Source organism: Danio rerio, chromosome 17, assembly GCF_049306965.1.
Source record: "Danio rerio strain Tuebingen ecotype United States chromosome 17, GRCz12tu, whole genome shotgun sequence".
Classification (NCBI taxonomy): domain Eukaryota; kingdom Metazoa; phylum Chordata; class Actinopteri; order Cypriniformes; family Danionidae; genus Danio; species Danio rerio.
Window position 1 is genome coordinate 56,244,542 of NC_133192.1, and position 18,731 is coordinate 56,263,272.

General features: G+C 40.1%; 2 protein-coding genes across 7 annotated transcripts in view; one reads left to right on the forward strand and one right to left on the reverse strand.

Moving 5' to 3' along the window:
* galnt16 (UDP-N-acetyl-alpha-D-galactosamine:polypeptide N-acetylgalactosaminyltransferase 16) overlaps positions 1-4,212 on the forward strand; it is a 60,741-nt gene extending 56,529 nt beyond the window's left edge. The window contains exon 15 of the mRNA XM_001339713.9: positions 1,887-4,212. Within this exon, the coding sequence (XP_001339749.3) occupies positions 1,887-2,030 (144 nt within the window). The 3' untranslated portion in view covers positions 2,031-4,212. The remainder of the gene's footprint in view (positions 1-1,886) is intronic.
* The window catches only part of jdp2a (Jun dimerization protein 2a), a 32,413-nt gene continuing 17,628 nt past the window's right edge, over positions 3,947-18,731 (reverse strand). For 2 of the 6 annotated variants that reach the window (XR_012392944.1, XR_012392945.1), the window contains exons 2-6: positions 17,599-17,816; positions 13,136-13,240; positions 11,846-12,064; positions 6,034-6,274; positions 3,947-5,946 (exon numbers count right to left, since the gene is read on the reverse strand). Coding sequence is in view for 4 of the 6 variants with exons in the window: in XM_073927703.1 (XP_073783804.1) it covers positions 11,879-12,064; positions 13,136-13,240; positions 17,599-17,816 (509 nt within the window). In the remaining 2 variants the exon portion in view is untranslated. Of the gene's footprint in view, positions 6,275-7,666; positions 12,065-13,125; positions 13,241-17,598; positions 17,817-18,731 lie in introns of those variants that run through there. The other 4 variants (XM_005158934.6, XM_068214697.2, XM_073927703.1 and 1 more) reach the window with 3 other exon arrangements.

The window sequence follows — 18,731 nt, forward strand, 5'->3', positions numbered from 1 at the left end:
ATTTTTTTGTTATCGCTATATCTTGTTTTTGTTCATTTTAAGTTTTATATCCCAAATCTTAAAGGAACTATCACCAATTTTATTGAAAGTAGATTTAAACAAATGAGTTTTACCATTTTTAAATCCATTTAGTCAATTTCCAGGTCTGGCAGTTGCACATTTAGCTTAGCTTAGTATAGATCATTGAATCAGATTAGACCAAAGAGTTTTGATAAGGGGACGATCACACTGAATGTGCTTTTCACGATGAGAGATGCTTTTTTAAAAATGTTTTTCTAATGGACACAAACATTTAAGCACTCGCTTTAAAACCCCCCGGTCTTCAGATACTCGCCCTGCTGAAAAATCCAGCTTAAACCTGCCTAGGCTGGTTTTTTAGCTGGTTGACCAGCCTGGTTTTAGAGGGGTTTTGGCTATTTCCAGGCTGGTTTCCAGCCATTTCCGGCCTGGTCTTAGCTGGTCAGGCTGGAAAATGACCAGCTAAATCCAGCTAAAACCAGCTTGACCAGCCTGGTTTAAGCTGGACATAGCTGGTTTTGGCTGGGCTCCCAGCTTGGCTAGGCTGGTCAAGCTGGTTTTAGCTGGACATCTCCCAGCCTGACCAGCTAAGACCAGGCTGGAAATGGCTGGAAACCAGCCGGGAAGTGGCCAAAACCCCTCTAAAACCAGCCTGGTCGACCAGCTAAAACCAGCCAACCAGCCTAGTCTGGTTTAAGCTGTTTTTTTTAGCAGGGACCCCCTCCCCTTCCTGCTCCAACCAGATGCACACAGTTGAATGAATACCGGGAGCGTATCACGAGTCATGTGCCAACAACTGACCGATCAGCTTCAGCTTGTATGGAATATACACATTTCAGTAGACTAATTATCTCAGACAAACACAGAACACCCAAACACCCCTGCTGAAAAATCCAGCTTAAACCAGCCTAGGCTGGTTGGCTGGTTTTAGCTGGTCGACCAGGCTGGTCTTAGAGGGGTTTTGGCCACTTCCAGGCTGGTTTCCAGCCATTTCCAGCCTGGTCTTAGCTGGTCAGGCTTGGAGATGTCCAGCTAAAACCAGCTTGACCAGCCTAGCCAAGCTGTGAGTCCAGCCAAAACCAGCTTAAACCAAGCTGGTTTTAGCTGGATTTGGCTGGTAATTTTCCAGCCTGACCAGCTAAGACCAGGCTGGAAATGGCTGGAAACCAGCCTGCAAATGGCCAAAACCCCTCTAAAACCAGCCTGGTCAACCAGCCAAAACCAGCCAACCAGCCTAGGCTGGTTTAAGCTGGATTTTTCAGCAGGGACTGCAGCGCTTTGTCATTTTCTCCACAAATAAAAGTTGTATCAGAGTTGCAGCAATGTTTTGTCAGCTTGTCATCCTCTGAGAAAACAGTTGATGGTTGTCTAGCAACCTACGAAACACCCACACCGGTCCACAGTAAAATTGTCAAGCGGTCCGCAGTTATAACAAGGTTGGAGACCACTGCTCTAAAATATTAAGGCGTTTTAAGCAATTTTATTAAATATGCAGACATCTCCATTCTCACAATGAGTTTCTGAGTTTTCTCATCTTTCCAACAGAGTTTGTTCTTCTGAGGTAATCTGGGTAAACGTTTAGTGCCTATACTCTGTAAAAGCCTGTCCTGCTTATTCAAATGTATTACAGTTTCACTATATCAGTAACAATACCAGCATGCTAGAACATATTAACAAAGAATATGTATAGATCAAAAACTCTTACACTATAAAATTACTATAGTTTTATTTCCATGTGGGTTTGTTTGCTTGTTGTTCTGTAAAAAGACCCCATTCTGTAATTCATCAGTAAAAAATTGCTGCCTCCAATATCTGTTTAAATAATGGTGTGATGTAAATGTTTTTAATCCTGGTGTGTTTGCTTGTAGAAATGGAAGCCTCGAGGTCCGGCACTTCAGCACATGATCAGCGGCTTGTGTCTAGACAGTCAGCCTCCCTCAGGGCCTCCAGCCATCGCTCAGTGCCGCCCCCAGGTGGCCAGCCAATCCTGGGAGCCCCAGCTGGTCACCTGACTCTGAGAGCTCACAGGGGCGGGGAAAGGGGAGGAGTTTAGTGAGGTTGCTGAGCTCGAGGAAAAACGTTTGCACACTGTTTTAGTTGAAGGTGCTGCTCTGGAAGGAATCCAACATGGCCATGTCCAAACGTCTGACCTCGCTGTTTTGTTGTGGAAAAGAAGATTTTCGCCTGCCAATTGTAAGTCGGCTTCGCAACGAAAGTGTTTTTGGGCACGGCCATTGACTTCACGTGGCATGGGTCGGCTGCTTTGTGACATCTTGGGTTGCTTTACTTTTCCAGAATGTTGCGTTGAGGTATCAACAAAAACCAGAGAAAAGTTGTATATAAATGCCTTTTACTACCTTTTAGACCCATAACTTGTAAATATTCCCATGAAGACTGTGGTTTATAGCGGTGTAGGCTTTAAAGGAACTCTCCACTATTTCTTGTTTTTTTTTAAAGGCTTGTTTTAAAGTTAAAGTTGACCATTTTTGAATCCATTCAGTTGATTTCTTGTTCTGGTGGAGCCATTATTAGCTTAGCTTAGCATAATGAATTGAATCGGGTTAGACCATTAGCATTTGTTTTGTTTTTTTGAAAGAGTGATCATTTAACTTTTTAAACATTGGCTGAATACATCAAATCGTAGTAATTCTGTTGCGTTATCTGATGGAGTGCAACTGTGTATATTCATACTTGGTCATGGTACGGCAGCAGAGTTTCTTGACAATTACGCCAGAATGAAAGTATAGTTCCTAGCAGTATTTTAACCTTCAAAGTGCACGGGCTAGCACCTGGTTACATTTGTGCAGTGCTGGTCAGTGCTAGCTTAACTACATTTCTCAGTAGCGTGGCGGTAGCATCAGTACTTTCTAAATCAAATAGCTTTTCGGTAGCAAAGCTATTTTTTATTAGTCAAGTAGCGCAGTAGCGTCCACACAAGCTACATTTACCAATCACAGATCAGTAGCTGACGGCACCGACATTCACAGAACTGTGAGGCTGGTGTCTATTTGATGCAAGTAAATCCATATGATGGCGAGAATGACGATTTCTTCTTCCTGTTTTTCGTTGTTCACACCAAACTTCTTGGTGCGTTACTGCCGATGTGCGTTTTCAAAAACCATCGTTAGCCAACTAATGTCGCAAGTTGTGTCGTTACAAAACATAGTTTGTTGATTTGCCGTTTCCCAAATTCGTTGTTCCAACGAAAACATTCGCAAACTGTCGCAAACTGTCACGCTTGCAACTACAGTTAGAACCATAGTTCCTGGCTGTGTTCTATTCCAACTTATCCCCCTTATGCCCTAATCATTTACAACATTCTAACATTCAAAGTTGGAATGATTTTTTAAAGCATTAAGGTCATCTCTCTTAGGTGTAATTTGCTTTTAAACTATTTTTACAGTTTTACAGTTTTAGCTATTTTCTCTTTGCAGTGCACTTTGAAAACAATTGATGCCATTTTGAACACATTCGTGGTTCATGTCGAAAGCTATAGGTGACGTATTATTTAAAAGCGGGATTTATGTTGTGTCTATGTAATCCGATTTTAATTCATTATGCTAAGCTAAGCTAAAAGTGCTCCCGCCACAACAAGAGATCAGCTGAATGAATTCATAAATTATTTAATTGAACTATTAACCTCTAGGAAACCTGTAAAATGAGCCTTTTTTGAGCCGTGTTTGTTGACAGTTGTTCTCATGAAGGACTGTTTTTATTCATCACTGTGGAAGATTTAATTTTATTCCCAGATATGTTCAGTATTAGACTGGGATTAAGTGCAATGCCTCCAGATGAACGTGTATATACCACAGAAACTGTCATTCAGCGACAGAAAGGCTTTAAGACGTTGAGAAGTTCAAGCGCTCCGAGATTCTGTTGGGGAAAAAATGCTGTAACAAAAGACAGAGATGGCTCCAGAATGATTCATGTCAGACATGATGAAATAACCAAATGTTTTATTAAATACTGTCAACTTAAATGAGGTGTAAAGTGCTTTCACTGAGCTTTCATTCTGCATGGTACATCAGCAGCACAGAGAAAAGGCATCTGCGAACACGTCAAGCTCAAAGACTGTTTCTTTTTTTATTTGTTTGCCTTTTGAGAGTTTGTACTTACTTGAAGCTGCGACATTTTTCATTTCCAACATGTGCTAGGAATATGTTGTTTAAAACATTAAAGAGAATCCAAAATGTTGAGTCTGTCTTTATATGCTACAGCAGGGCTGGATTGGGACTCCTTTTCAGCCCTGGAGTTTCAAGCCTCAGACCGGCCCACCTCAGATCACGACTGACTATATTAAAATAAGGACATTTCCAAATCAGTTTCTAATGACACTATCACGTCTTTTTTTTTTGAGAAAACAGCTGCTTTAGAACTTCAAATGTTCAACAACCCTAACAGTATTATATGTCTCAACTATAAAAATGAAAAAAAAAGAAAGTACTCAGACGAGGATCGAACCTGGGTCTGCGGCGTCGTGAACTAACGTGTTATCCACTGCACCATAACAGCTGTTCATTGAGTGGTGACTCATCAAACTTATATCATCAATAACCTGCAGGCTGCATCTTGCTCACTGAGCTGCGAGAAAATAGATAAAAAGAGTAGAGCTGCGCTAAAATAATGAATAAAAAGGCTGTGGTCAAGTAAATAAATAAATAAATTTAAAAAGTGTGACTGCTGAGAGCATAAGAATTCTGAAGCTAGGGATACCAACCCTCGCGGCCAAATAGGACCGGCCCACCGGGAATTCTCCCGGTCCTCCCGATTAGCCAATCTGGGCCTGTACTACAGTAGAAATGATCCTGTCACTGTTGTTGCATTGTGAAAACTGAATGCTGTGATGCAGTTTTAGACATGTAGACTCATTCATTCTTTCATTTTCTGCCGCTTTTCCGTGCTCGGGTTGCAGGGGCAGCAGTCTGAGGAGAGAACCAAAGAATTCCCTCTCCTGAGACACTTCCTCCAGCTCCCCTGGGGGGATCCCGTGACATTCCCCAGACAACCGAGAGACATAGTCCCTCTAGCGTGTTCTGGGTCTTCCCCGAGGTCTCCTCCCAGTGGGACATGCCTGGAACATCTCCCTAGATAGGCATCCTGGATGCATCTGAAACAGATGCCCAAGCCACCTCAGCCTGACTTTTCTCGATTTGGAGGAGCAGCTGCTTTCCTCCAAGCTGCTCCCGAGTGACAGAGCTCCTCACCCTATCTATAAGGGTGCGCCCTGCCAACCTTCGAAGGAAACTCATTTCAGCCCTTTGTATTTGAGATCTTGTCCTTTCGGTCATGACCCAGAGCTCATGACCATAGGTAAGAGTAGAGATGTAGATTGACTGGTAAATCGAGAGCCGGACCCCCTCCAGCCCAAGGCTGCACCTTGAAATTCTGTCCATAAAAATTATGAATAGAATTGGTGACAGGGCAGCCCTGCCGGAGCCCAACATGCACTGGAAACAAGTCTGACTTAGAGCAGGAGTTTGGTTCCCATTGCCGGCAATGTTCATACAGGGACGAGATGGCCCATAACAGAGCACCTCTGAGCCCAGAGGACCCTCCACAGAATCCCACGAGGGACACGGTCGAATGCCTTTTCCAAGTCCACAAAACACATGTGGACTGGCTGGGCATACTCCAATGAACCCTCGAGCACCCAGGTGAGGGTATAGAGCTGGTCCAGTGTATCGCGGCCTAGATGAAAACCACATTGTTCCTCCTGGAACCAGGGTTCAACCATCAGCCGGATCCTCCTCTACCCTAGCATAGAGTTTCCCTGGTAGGCTAAGGAGTGTGATCCCCATATAGTTGGAGCACCCCCTTCTTAAAAATGGGAACCACCACCCTAGTTGCCCAGTCTTTGTGACATGTAGACTGTAGCAGAGAGATTCATGGATGTTCAGGCTTACAAAAGTCACACTGTACACTGTTTTCCTGCAGTATAAAATAGTAAATGCAACAGGGTTAAAGGCACATTTGATTTTATTCTCCATTAAACCACTAGATGGTAGAAAAACTCACTTCCTTATGCCTCATTCCCATTAGCAGCAACTTTGTAGCTGTCTGTCGCTGATCTGCTGCAAATGCAGGTCTGTGTAGGTCTACAACACGGAGAACATAACTCACTTCTGCAGGAGCTGAGAGAAGATCAAGTGGGTTCTACTGGTGCTCCTCCTGACTGTCGCTCAAGAAAGTCGCTCTTCATTTGCATAAAGTTGAAGGATTCTTCTCAGAATTTAGATTTTTCTTCTGAGAGTTATATCTATAACATTAGAACAACCTCATATACATTTGCAATTCCCAAAAATATTGTTAGAATAGTGATATATATATTCGCAATTTTAATAAATAACATCAGAATAGCACAATGTAAACTTCAAGTTTAACGTCAGAACAACTTCATTGTTTTATATTCAATCCACTTAAATGTGTTAACTTAATCGATTTGAGTTGGGACAACATGAATGAATAGTAGGGATGTAACAATATTGTAAATACCGTCATACTGCATTAGTAATTTTTTTCAATATTGCCGTAGGCGCATGACTCAATAAAACTATATTTCTGAGAAAAGTTTGCTCAGGCGAATGAAGCGAACGGGAGGTAGCGGGAACTACAATTCCCATCAGCCTAGGCGTGGCCATCATCCTTTGCGGTCTGTTGTCACTACAGATCCAGTAATGCGGAAATGGAGTGTGTTGCTAGTAGCGGGGAAGAAAAAGAGCTGGAAATGATCGAACCTAAAGCGGGTTTTAAATCGGATGTGTGGAAGCATTTCAGTTTCTTTCTAAAAAGATACGAAAAAGGAGAAAAGGTGACAGACAAAGAGAAAAACAGTATGCAGGCACTGCCAGACTGTGGTGAAATATAAGTCGGGGAATACGACTAATAACAGTCATGGGGACTGCAGAACACAGCACACTTGTTAGATTGATGCAGACATTGACTTGTACCTTAAAGAGACCTCTATCTCACTCATGGCTTGTCCTCTCAAGTGGTGGAAAGACAATGCACAACGTTACCCACTGCTGTCAACCTTGGCTAAATCATATCTCTCTGTCCCAGAAACCTCAGTCCCAAATGAGAGGGGTTTTTCTGTTGCAGGGGACATGCCCAGAGATCCCAGCTTTCACCAGATTATAGTTATATGATCATTTTCCTTAAAAAACCCATCTCTATCTGAGTGAGTGAGTGATTAAATGTTGAATGTGATGAGTTTTCAACAATACTAAATTGAAACTTTATTTTTTTTTTACATGGTTTAATAGTTTTTTGTTATTAAAATTGGAAAATTAAAGTTCCTGTTTCGAAACTTACAGATAGACGGCTAATTTGTATGTCATTGATATGTTCAGTGATCAGGTAAATAAACACTTTTGGCACTTTTTTCGAGTCTTTTCATTAGTTTTGTTTTTTCTGTAAATTATTCAATAAATATTGTATCGTGCCATTCATACCGAGGTATTATCGTACCGTGAAATTCTGATACCGTTACATCCCTAATGAATAGTGTTTAACCCTGCATTTTTCACAGTGTAATTCTATTTGTTTTGACAAAAAGTGAAATAAAATTTGAAAGTGAGTTGGATGTTAAGCAAAAGTGTAGGAATGCAATTGGCTACATGTTATCTAAATCAATAAAGCTTTGAGAAATGACATTTGAAAATCACTTGTTTAATAATTGCTTGCAGTTTTCACAGCTATACAACAAATTGAATAAGTCACAGAAATTGAGGTTATGAAATCGTTGCATAAAATGTATCACGTCTAGTGATAAGTCCATGTACAGGAAGTATAAAAAAATCATATATTTATATATATTTATAGAGTAGATAACTATAATAAATTGGCAAGATGTAAACAGTTCATACATATGTGCATACATGACGCCTGCGTCAAAAATAAAAAAAATGCAAATGTAGGCAGCAAATGGTAAATAAATCATGAAGAATCCTCCAGTTAACACGGTGAGGCCGCGACAATTGTCTCCAACCATTCGATGAGTGTTTTCATGAATTCATAACAGCCTCTAAAGCTCAAACTGTGCAATTTTTAATAATCCAATACAACTGTAGCATGTCTGACCGCACGAAGATGATTCCCATTTCACATTGTAGGAACTCAGCTGTCAGATTGAACAACAATCAAAACTGTTCCACTCTACTTCTACGCCAAACTACATGACGTGATGAAAGGTATTATTTCATGTTAAAATTTGTTTTTGTCCTGACCATCTGTACAACACCGCACAACATTTCTATTTTAGAAATTCTATTTCTACAGCAAAGCAACTGCATAAACTTCTATGACAATGATCCCCTCAGGTACTGATTATGTGCTTCATTCAGTGTTAAATGCAACCAATGTGAGTTTGAATAGCAATATATGTGACATTTATCACTATACTACTGAAAGCAGCAGCAGAGTGTTCAACTCAGATCTTGAAAATTAAATAACTAGCAGACGTTTGAGGTTTGAAAACGAAAGTCAAAATTGTGCAAACTAGGGTATCACAATAAAGGAATTCAGTACTGAATTTTAAAAACGTTGATTTCCCGCTAACATTTGAGTGCTGTTCAGCGCATGTAACGGAGGCCAGCTAGTAAGTGCTGTGCAGGTAAACCTTACTCCTCTGACCTCTAAAGGTGCTCGGGTGACAGACGCTAGAGACCATGGTCTTTAGCCTCCTTGGTAGAGTACCTGACTTCCATGCGGAAGGTCACCAGCTCGGAGCAAATTGGGTGGTTGTAGGACTGGCGGGGTTACATTGGTGCCGTGACCCGCATCGGAGTGAGGTTTAGGGGGTGAGTGTAACGGAGGCCAGCTAGTAAGTACTGTGCAGGTAAACCTCACTCCTCTGACCTCTAAAGGTGCTCTGGCAACAGACGGTAGAGGCTATGGTCTTTAGCCTCCTTGTTAGAGTAACCAACTACCATGCGGAATGTCGCCGGATCGATCCCAGCTCGGAGCAGGTTGGGTGGTTGTAGGACTAGCGGGGTTACATTGGTGCCGTGACCCGGATGGGAGTGAGGTTTAGGGAGGTGAGTGTAACAGAGGCCAGCTAGTAAGTACTGTGCAGGTAAACCACACTCCTCTGACCTCTAAAGGTGCTTTGGCGACAGACGCTAGAGGCCATGGTCTTTAGCCTCCTTGTTAGAGTAACCGACTACCATGCGGAATGTCGCCGGATCGATCCCAGCTCGGAGCAGGTTGGGTGGTTGTAGGACTGGCGGGGTTACATTGGTGCCGTGACCCGCATCGGAGTGAGGTTTAGGGGGTGAGTGTAACGGAGGCCAGCTAGTAAGTGCTGTGCAGGTAAACCACACTCCTCTGACCTCTAAAGGTGCTCTGGCAACAGACGCTAGAGACCATGGTCTTTAGCCTCCTTGTTAGAGCAACCGACTCCCAAGCGGAAAGTCGCCGGATCGATCCCAGCTCAGAGTAGGTTGGGTCGTGCAGGACCGGCGGGGTAACACACATTCTTAAACAGCGCCGAATTGCCATTGTGTTCACATGCTCAACAGAAATGACTGTGATTGCTCGTAAAGGTCATCAGTTCACTAAACTCACCGCTGTTTACACTGGAGTGTTTTAAAGTCACGTCGATCAGCTTGTTTGTCTATGAGTTGACAAATAAGCGATCTGCTCATGAATTGCGGCTTTGAAAAGCTCCAGTGTCCCGGTATCTGTGTTTGCACTCAGTAAACAGCGGTGAGTCTGAAAGTTAAAACCTTTGGCTCAGTCACTTAGACGGTGCACTTTTTATAACGTTCAACAGGATAAATATGTAATTAGATTATAACCCATTTGGTTGGGAGTGCAGTAGCCGGTATTTAAATGTTTCTGTCATTTCGTGTCAGGTTGTGTGGTGTCAGCCAAATTGGTAGTAAAGGTCATCAGTTCACTGCTGTTTACTGAATGTAAACACAGATACAGGGACACTGGAGTGTTTTAAAGTCACGTCGATCAGCTTGTTTGTCTATGAGCTGACAAATAAGCCATCTGCTGATGAATCGCAGCTTTGAAACGCTCCAGTGTCCCTGTATCTGTGGTTACACTCAGTAAACAGCGGTGAGTTTGGTGAACAGATGACCTTCACGGCCAATCACAGTCATTTCTGTTGAGCATGTGACACAATGGAATATCAGCGCTGTTTAAGAACGCGTTCAACAGCGCCCAAAGGTTTGCAGGAAATGGATGTTTTTAAAATTTTTCGAATTCCAGTATCGTGACAACACTAGTGCAAACCTGCGACATCAGTCACTCAGACTATAAACTTTCAATACAGTTAAATCAGTTATTGGTTAAGTATGTATTAATAAGGATATATCCCATTCGGTTGGGAGTGCAGTCTCTGATATTTAAATGTTTCTGTCATGTCGTGTCGCGTTTTAGCGCAGACTGCCAAATTACTTGTCGTTGGAATCTTGTTGTGTTGCATGTAGTTAGGGCACAAGTTAGACACAGACTTTCCCTTCCCTTGTTCCCTCAAGGGAATCTCTGCCGCCACTTTGGAGTGTGTTCCACTTTATCAAGCAAACAATGGAAGTTTACACGGACTTACCCTCGATTTTAACCAAGGGAGCGAGTCGGCGTTATATGTCCACTCCAGCACCTATATGTCCCAGAATGCAATGCAATTGTAACGTCACAACAATGTAGTTCCCAAATGCTTAAGGGGTTTAGGGTGGCCAATCCTGTTCCTGGAGATCCACCTTCCTGCAGAGTTCAGCCTCAACCTTGATCAAGCACACCTGTCTTTAATTACCAAGTGCTCCTTCAGGTCCTACTTAGTTGGCTTAGTTGTTTTTGGAGTTGGAGCTGAACTCTGCAGGAAAGTAGATCTCCAGGAACAGGATTGGGCACCACTGCCCTAAACCCCTTGAGCACTCGGGAATTATTAACACTTGGGAACCCTTGAGCACTCGGGAACTACCTAACAGGATTGGGCACCCCTGGTTAAGGGCATTTGATTGAACCCCATTCAGATGCTCCGTCAGTAGTGGACACTTTTGTGGCGTGATCATACATCTGAGAGTTTGAGATGGAGGGAAGTTAGCAAGAGAAGGGCAAAAAAAATTGGACTGGAATGCAAGCACGGGCATTAAAGAGAACACCCAGAATTTGACGTCATCCATCCGTGGAACTTTTACTAAACCAGGTTCTGATGTGATATCTCCAGGTAAACATAAACCAACTGAATCAACTAATTTGCTATAATAATTAAACCAGAAAAAAAAAACTATTTTGCTGATTGCCTCCACAGATTTTGTGCTCCTACTGGTTGTTGGTTTCAAGTTCGTCGCAGTTGAATCACACTGCAGGAAACCTTCTGAAACTGCCAGAACTTCATCAGAGGGAAAATCTGATCTCAACGGCCATTAAAGCGGCAGTCAGTGAACATGTCAAACCAAGACCACAGATTTTAGCCTAGGATTACAGGAAACTTTTCCCAAGTTTGTCTCTGACAACATAATCATGTCTGAAATTGCACAGTGTGAGCAGGGCTTTAGACGACTCTTTCCGAAATTGAAATGGACTAACAAACATAAGGCACTTCATGACCACACACACACACACACACACACACACACACACACACACACACACACACACACACACACACACACATTAAAAAAAACTTTCAACCCTCCTGAAAAGTTCTGTAACTGCCAACACACAGCCTCAGTTTGACAAGGCCATCCGTCGCTATGTTTTTGTTTTGTGGAGTCTCAGATCTCCAACCTCACAGGTCAGAGGACGCCATTCGCTCTTGCCTAAAATGTCCAAGTGCTTCGAGCCAAGTGCTTGAGCTAGCCGGAGACGAGCTAACCTGTAAACAGTGATGTGAAATGTGTGGTTCTCCTCATTTGGCCTCAGCCTGCTCCAGAAGCGGATTGGCCTCTTTCTCGGGGGTCTTGATGCTGTCCGTCCTCACGATGCAGGTGGGCCGGTGGCGATTGAGCATCAGTATGAGCTGCTGCCGCTCGTGCTTCAGCTCCTCGATCTGTGCTTTCAGCTCCGAGTTCATCATCTCCAGACGCTCAGACTCCTTCAGCGGGAGAGTTGAGGATGCATTAGTACCAGTGTACGGTGTAATTAGGTGCAAAGCAACTACTTACTGTAATTCAATTAATTTTCACTGATAAAGTAAAGGAGTACTTTGGCTGTGTCCGAAATCGCCTACTACTCAAGTGGGTATGAGGGGTGCAACAGTTGAATCTACTCACAGTTCGGTATGTATCATGGTTTTAGGGTCACGATTTTGGTACGGTTTGAGAGAGAGCGTTCGGGTCTTCTCTCTTAATTCAGCAGGAACAGTCAGTCGAGAAGACAACGGTTCTTAGCAGACAGCGGGTAAACAGAGTGTATAGCAGGAGTGATCGGGGGCGGAAGTAACAGTATACCTTAGAGGTGTCAAAATAATTGTTTTTTCGGTGCACCGCGATGGAGTAGGTCATCCGGGTACTTCTCACATACTGTTTTTCGAATTTGATGAATTCAGACATACTACTCAGCTCACAAGCTGTTTTAAGCCTACTATATGGTATGCGATTTCGGATGCAGCTTAGGTCATTTAACCACAGTTATAACGGATAACGGCATTCTAACAAGCAGTGACATTACATACTTTTTATCAGGAAAATAATAACAGTAACTCATAGAACACTGATAAATAACATGTTGTTGTGGTCGTTTATTAAATAAGTATCAAGAGTTCACATTTAGCTCATAATTTATACATAGCTTGTTTGGCATGCTGTCCCGGGAGCCCTGAGCTCAAGGGATCATCGTGCCCAGGGCTCCCTCCCTTTCGCAGGGCGAGGGGAGACTGAGCTCAGGTCGATCTCAAAACTCCCCCGCTGCTGAGGCTAAGGTGAACTTCCTGAGAGTAGGACATTTAGAAAAAAGATTTAGGCTAATTTTGATTGGAGGATCGTGATTAGCTGGGTCAAGGCAACATTCGAAGTGAATCAAAAATGTATTTTCAAAATAGTCCTAGGACAATAATGGGTGTTGTTCAATAGTTTCAGGACAACTTTGATAAAGGGTGAGGATCCACTTCTCAAATGTTGACTACTCTACATGTTGACTTACTACAAAGACTTTTACCTGGACTTACCTTCTGTAGATACTCGGTCCGCTCTTTCTTTTTGTTTCGACATCTTGCTGCCGCCACTTTGTTTTTCTCTCGTCTTCTTTTCCTCCGCTCTTCTTCTTCATCCTTCTGCATGAAGACAACAACAAAAACAAAATGTCTCACCCTCAGGTGGTTCAAAAACTATAAATCAGTAATCAGGAAAAAACAAATACTATGGAAGTCAATGGTTACAGGATTCCAACATTTTTCAAAAGATCTTATTTAGTGTTCAACATAAAAAAAAGAAATGAAAACAGGTTTGTGACAAGTGAAGGATGAGCAAATGATGACAGAATTTTCATTATTGGGAGAACCAGGGTTCCCACTCTTTCATGGACACCAAATTCTAGGACTTTCAGAGACTTTATAAATCACTAATCGCTTTAAATCGAGCACCTTTGTAATTCACACCCCGGGATATATAGTGTCATGAAAGTCCTTCCTGCACTTAACATTTCACATATACGTACAGTTTTTTACAAAATATTTACATTAAAATATCATAAAATGTCAATGATTATGTTTTGAATGTGAAGTTTTCTGAATCAGTCAAGTTCAAGAAACTTTAATACAATTATTTAAATTAAATACTGGTAATATTCAAATGCGGTTTATGAAATATTGATTAAATGCATTATTTGTCAGTTCTTGCATTAGAATTAAAGAGCATTTTACCCCTTTTACAAGATGTACCACAAGCCTTTGGTGTCTCCAGAATGCATCTGTAAAATTTCAGTTTAAAATACCCATCAGATAATTTACTATAGCCTCCAGAATCTGCCCATTTGGCTGTCTGAGTATGGTGTAGCTGTTTTTGTAGCCTGTGGCTTTAAATGCAAATGAGCTGCTTCTCCCCACCCACTGCTCCGATTGTGTGTCTGCTTCTCATCATGTAATACATCAGATAAACAGCAGTCAGTGATAAAGAGTAACACTGATGAATCTGAAATTCAGCTCATCACCCAAAAACACCAAGTAAGTTTATTTGATGTTTGTGTTTATTCAAGCCTGTCTGACATGATGAGTCACATATAAAAGCACGCACACACACACACACACACATACATGCATACAGATTTATACATGAGAGTTCCGATGCAAAAACCTCTAAATGCCGTCTGGAATTTTCTTCTAAAATGAGTTTTTTATCAGGCTCTAGTGTTTAGGTTCAGTAATTTCAATGTTATGGCAAAGAATAAGTTCTTTTCATGGTTTTCAAAGTGAAATAACTCAACATAAACAAAGAAGGCTGAAAACAAATGCTCATTTTCGATGGAAATTTTAGACGGCATTTAAAGGTTTTTGCATCTGAACTCTTCATATACACGTTTACTGACACCATGTGCCCGCGGTGATTATAGCGGTTAAGAATTACAGCAATTTTGTTTAGTCTTTATTACAAACATGTTCGGTTTTAAAATCATTTTAAACTCGTATTTAATCAAGTAAAAAAAAAAAAATCACAGAGAGTTGTAGCAAATATTTGAATCCCAGTTTATTTGCAGAAAAGGTTCTGTGGACGTGTGTATAGATGTTATTATAGAAACATGGCGTCTGTCAATCAAATGGTAGGCGGGGAAAACCACACTCCTACATCACGTTGCAGTGGGCCTCAAAACCACTGGGATTTGGGTCCTATTTTAACGTCAGGAATTTTTTTAAAAAAGGAGACTTATTGCTTTTATAAAATGAAAGCGACTTTGAAAAAATCCCAATATTATACAGGATTTTTCCACATGAAAGCCATTAAACATTTCTGAAGATTGTTTGCGACATGGAGGAAAGTATAGTTATATTTATCTGCAAATAACCCTCACTGCTGGTCTTTCAGCTCTCTCTCTCTCTTTCTGCGGATTATGTCAAAAGAAACCCTGGACTGATGGTGATTACAAAATGTTTGTGTAACCTATTTGAGTCTTTGTCAGGATTGACTTATAATAACTAGAGCTGTGGGATACAATGAAGAGTAATTCACTAAATATCATTCAGTCAGGCTACATTAGCATTAGCTGTTTTCTCACCTCTAAACAGAGCTATTCATAGCCTTTCATTAGCAAGATTAATTTACACTAAGATTTACAAGAGTCACTACTGATACACTACTATTATCACTAACATTCAACTTAAAGAAACCAAGTGAATGTAATGTAAAAAAAACATGAATGTTTATAAATCTGTCATTTTAGCGCAATTAGCAGAGAGCTAAGGGCCATTGTTAGCAAGTTGTTTATGTGTTAGATTCGCTCTAAAATGTTACCTTGATTTGTTTGTATTATTATTGTGTCTTTTTTAAGGTTTTCTGTATCTCCAGTACAGTATAAAGATCCAGCACTTTCTTTCTCAGAATCAGTCAGTGTCTGTCCAATAGATGGAGCCACTGCTGTGTGGTGATGAGAGTAAATGGCACTGTGCCAGATTCGCACACTGCAAGAAAACACCACAAGAGGGCGCCAGTAATACTAATAATATTTCACAATTAGCATTTTTTCAGTCAAATTTAAGCACTTTCCAGGATAATCTCTTTAACTTTACAAGCACTTTACAATATATGTATTAATAATGCATAATTAAATACGTCATCACTAGAGATGCAACCACTATAGATTTTGGTTGTGCGATTATAGTCTGAGGAATAATCACGGTTATCACGATTATTATGCATTCATTAATTTCAAAAACACTGCTAGTTTGGAACAATCCCATGAAAACTAAAATAACCAAATAATACGACACAAAACAATAATAATAATAATAATAATAAAAAACAATAGTCCATTTTTCTTTAGATTTAAAAATAATTTAAAAAAACTTTGGCATTTAAACATAAGTAAAAATTTTACACTGAAAATAAATGCAAATAAATTTAATTAATTAATTAAATAAACAATAATAATAATAATAATAATAATAATAATAATATGTATTAATTTTAAATAAACAAAATAAAATAAATTACAATAAATAAGTAAAATTGTAATAAATTAATATAAATCAATACATTTAAATAAATAAATAAATAAATAAAATGTAAATAGATAAAAATACATTAAAAAGTAAATAAATAAAATTAAAACTGCTTAATTAAAAATAAATGAAAATAAAATTTTAAATGAATGCTGGTAAAAATGTAAAATAAAGTAATACATTTAAAACATGAAAATGATTAAAAATAATAATAATAAAAATAAATAATTAAATGTAAAATAAAAAAATTAATAATTAATTTTAAATAAATAAAATAAAATAAATGACAATAAATAAATAAAATTTAAATAAATTTAAATAAAGTAAATGTAAATAAATTAAAAATAAATGAAAATAAATTAATAAAATGAAAATTTATTAAAAATAAATGAAAATACACAAATAAATACAATTTTAATAAATGAAATTAATTTAATTTAATGAAAAACAAATTAATTAATAAATTTCAAATATGAAAAACATTAAAAATAAATTTATCAAAATAAAATAAAAATAAATCAATAAATAAATGAATAAATAAATGAGTAGTATTTATCTAATGTAAATTTAAGTTACGTAATGGCTAAGTATTTCTATTTTACACTGAAGACATGTATTCAAAGGCTGCTGAACCTCTGTCTGAAAGGCACTTTTGATGAACTATATAACAAAATTGTTTTGTATTTTTCATTTAGTGTTTTTCTTTTGTATTTGTTTTTCTCATTGTTGGGCGCTCACGACATTCTTTCAACTAGTATGTGCGTCTGGAAAGCACGAGTCCGTCGCTCCATATATGCAAGCCATGCATCTCTATTGGAAATAACGAACTTGCGCGTGTGCAAAAGACGCGATATGTGACTGGCCCTTAGTTATTAGCCACAGCCATAGTTAATCCAGTGTACGTGGTGTACAAGCTCGGAACTTCAAACTAGCACTCAGTTGGCATCACTTTGATAAGTTGCAGCAGTTTTGTTCCATGCAGAAACACGGTGTTAAGAAGCCTTCACGATTAATTAACAGAGACGAATTAAAGCGCGGTTATTAGTGAAATCGGTTAATCGTTGCATCTCTAGTCATCACGTTATATCAGAAACTATAGAAGCTATATATTGCTGCAAATTGGCGTCACATTGGCACAGTGGGTAGCACCTCACAGCAAGAAGGTCACTGGTTCGAGCCTCAGCTGGGTCAGTTGGCGTTTCAATGTGGAGTTTGCATGTTCTCCCTGTGTTCACGTGGGTTTCCTCCGGGTGCTCCGGTTTCCCCCCACAAGTCCACAAAAATGTTATGGTGAATAGGGTAGGCTAAAATGTCTGTAGTGTATGTGTGTGAATGAGTGTGTATGGGTGTTTCCCAGTGACGGGTTGCAGCAGGAAGGGCATCCGCTGCTGGATAAGTTGGCGGTTCATTCCGCTGTGGCGACCCCAGATTAATAAAGGGACTAAGCCGAAAAGAAAATGAATGAATGACAGTTTGCTCACCTCCGCTTTGATCGGGAGTGTCCGCTTGCCCAGTTTTCCCAGTAGATGTAACGGGGACAGCATGGCCCCAATGTGGCAGAGGTCTGCATATTTCAGGTGTTCAGAGAGTGTGGTGGCAGAAATGCCCGCTAGAGGGCCCAAACTGGGCAGAGAGCCCGCCGTCACTGAGGGGTCCGGGATCTGACCGGGCATCATGTCACAAACACCCGCGACCACAGCTGAATAACAATAAAAGAAAAGAGCAGAGGATGCTTAATACAGCAGGCTGTCCAATGCAATGAAATCAGTCATCAGAAGCAAACTAATTCACAATATGACTAATTAATTAATAATAACGCTGCACAACATATCAAACAATTATAGTTATCTTGATTATGGTATAAGCAATATCCATATCACAAATAAGTTCAATAAGCAAAGTTCATTTTATGTGTGGCGTCATGGCGCAATGATCGCCTCTCAGCAAGAAGGTCGCTGGTTCGAGCCTCGGCTGGGTCAGTTAGCATTTCTATGTGTAGTTTGCATGTTCTCCCCTTGTTCATTTAGATTTCCTCCGGTTTCCCCCACAGTCTAAAGACATGCGTTGTAGGTGAATTGGGTTAGCTAAATTGGCCGTAGTGTATGAGTGTGTGTGGATGTTTCCCAGTGATGGGTTGCAGCTGGAAGGGCATCCGCTGCATCAAACATATGCTGGATAAGAGGTTCATTCTCCTGTAACAACCCCAGATTAATAAAGGGACTAAGCCGAAAAGAAAATGAATGATTGAATGAATTGTGTCGAGTATTTGTTTGTTACATGCATATGTTGTTTATTCAAATCTGATCAATCAGATGAGAACTTTACCATCTTTTACCATCTAAAATGACCTCCACTGAGGTTTTCCATCATTTGTGGTGTTTTAAAGTCTAAATGTTTGTGTGACATTGTTTTTGGATTTAATCAGCTCTGAAAAATGTCTCTGACATGTTTATTTTAGTATAAATAGTCTGAAATTGCTAATAAAATAGTGTTTGAGAGCTAGTTATATCATTATCGCAACATTCAACACCAATATTGCAAATTTTACCAGCATTGTGCGGTCCAAATGAATATTATAACACTTCATGTTTCTGAAAAACATTGCGCAACTCTT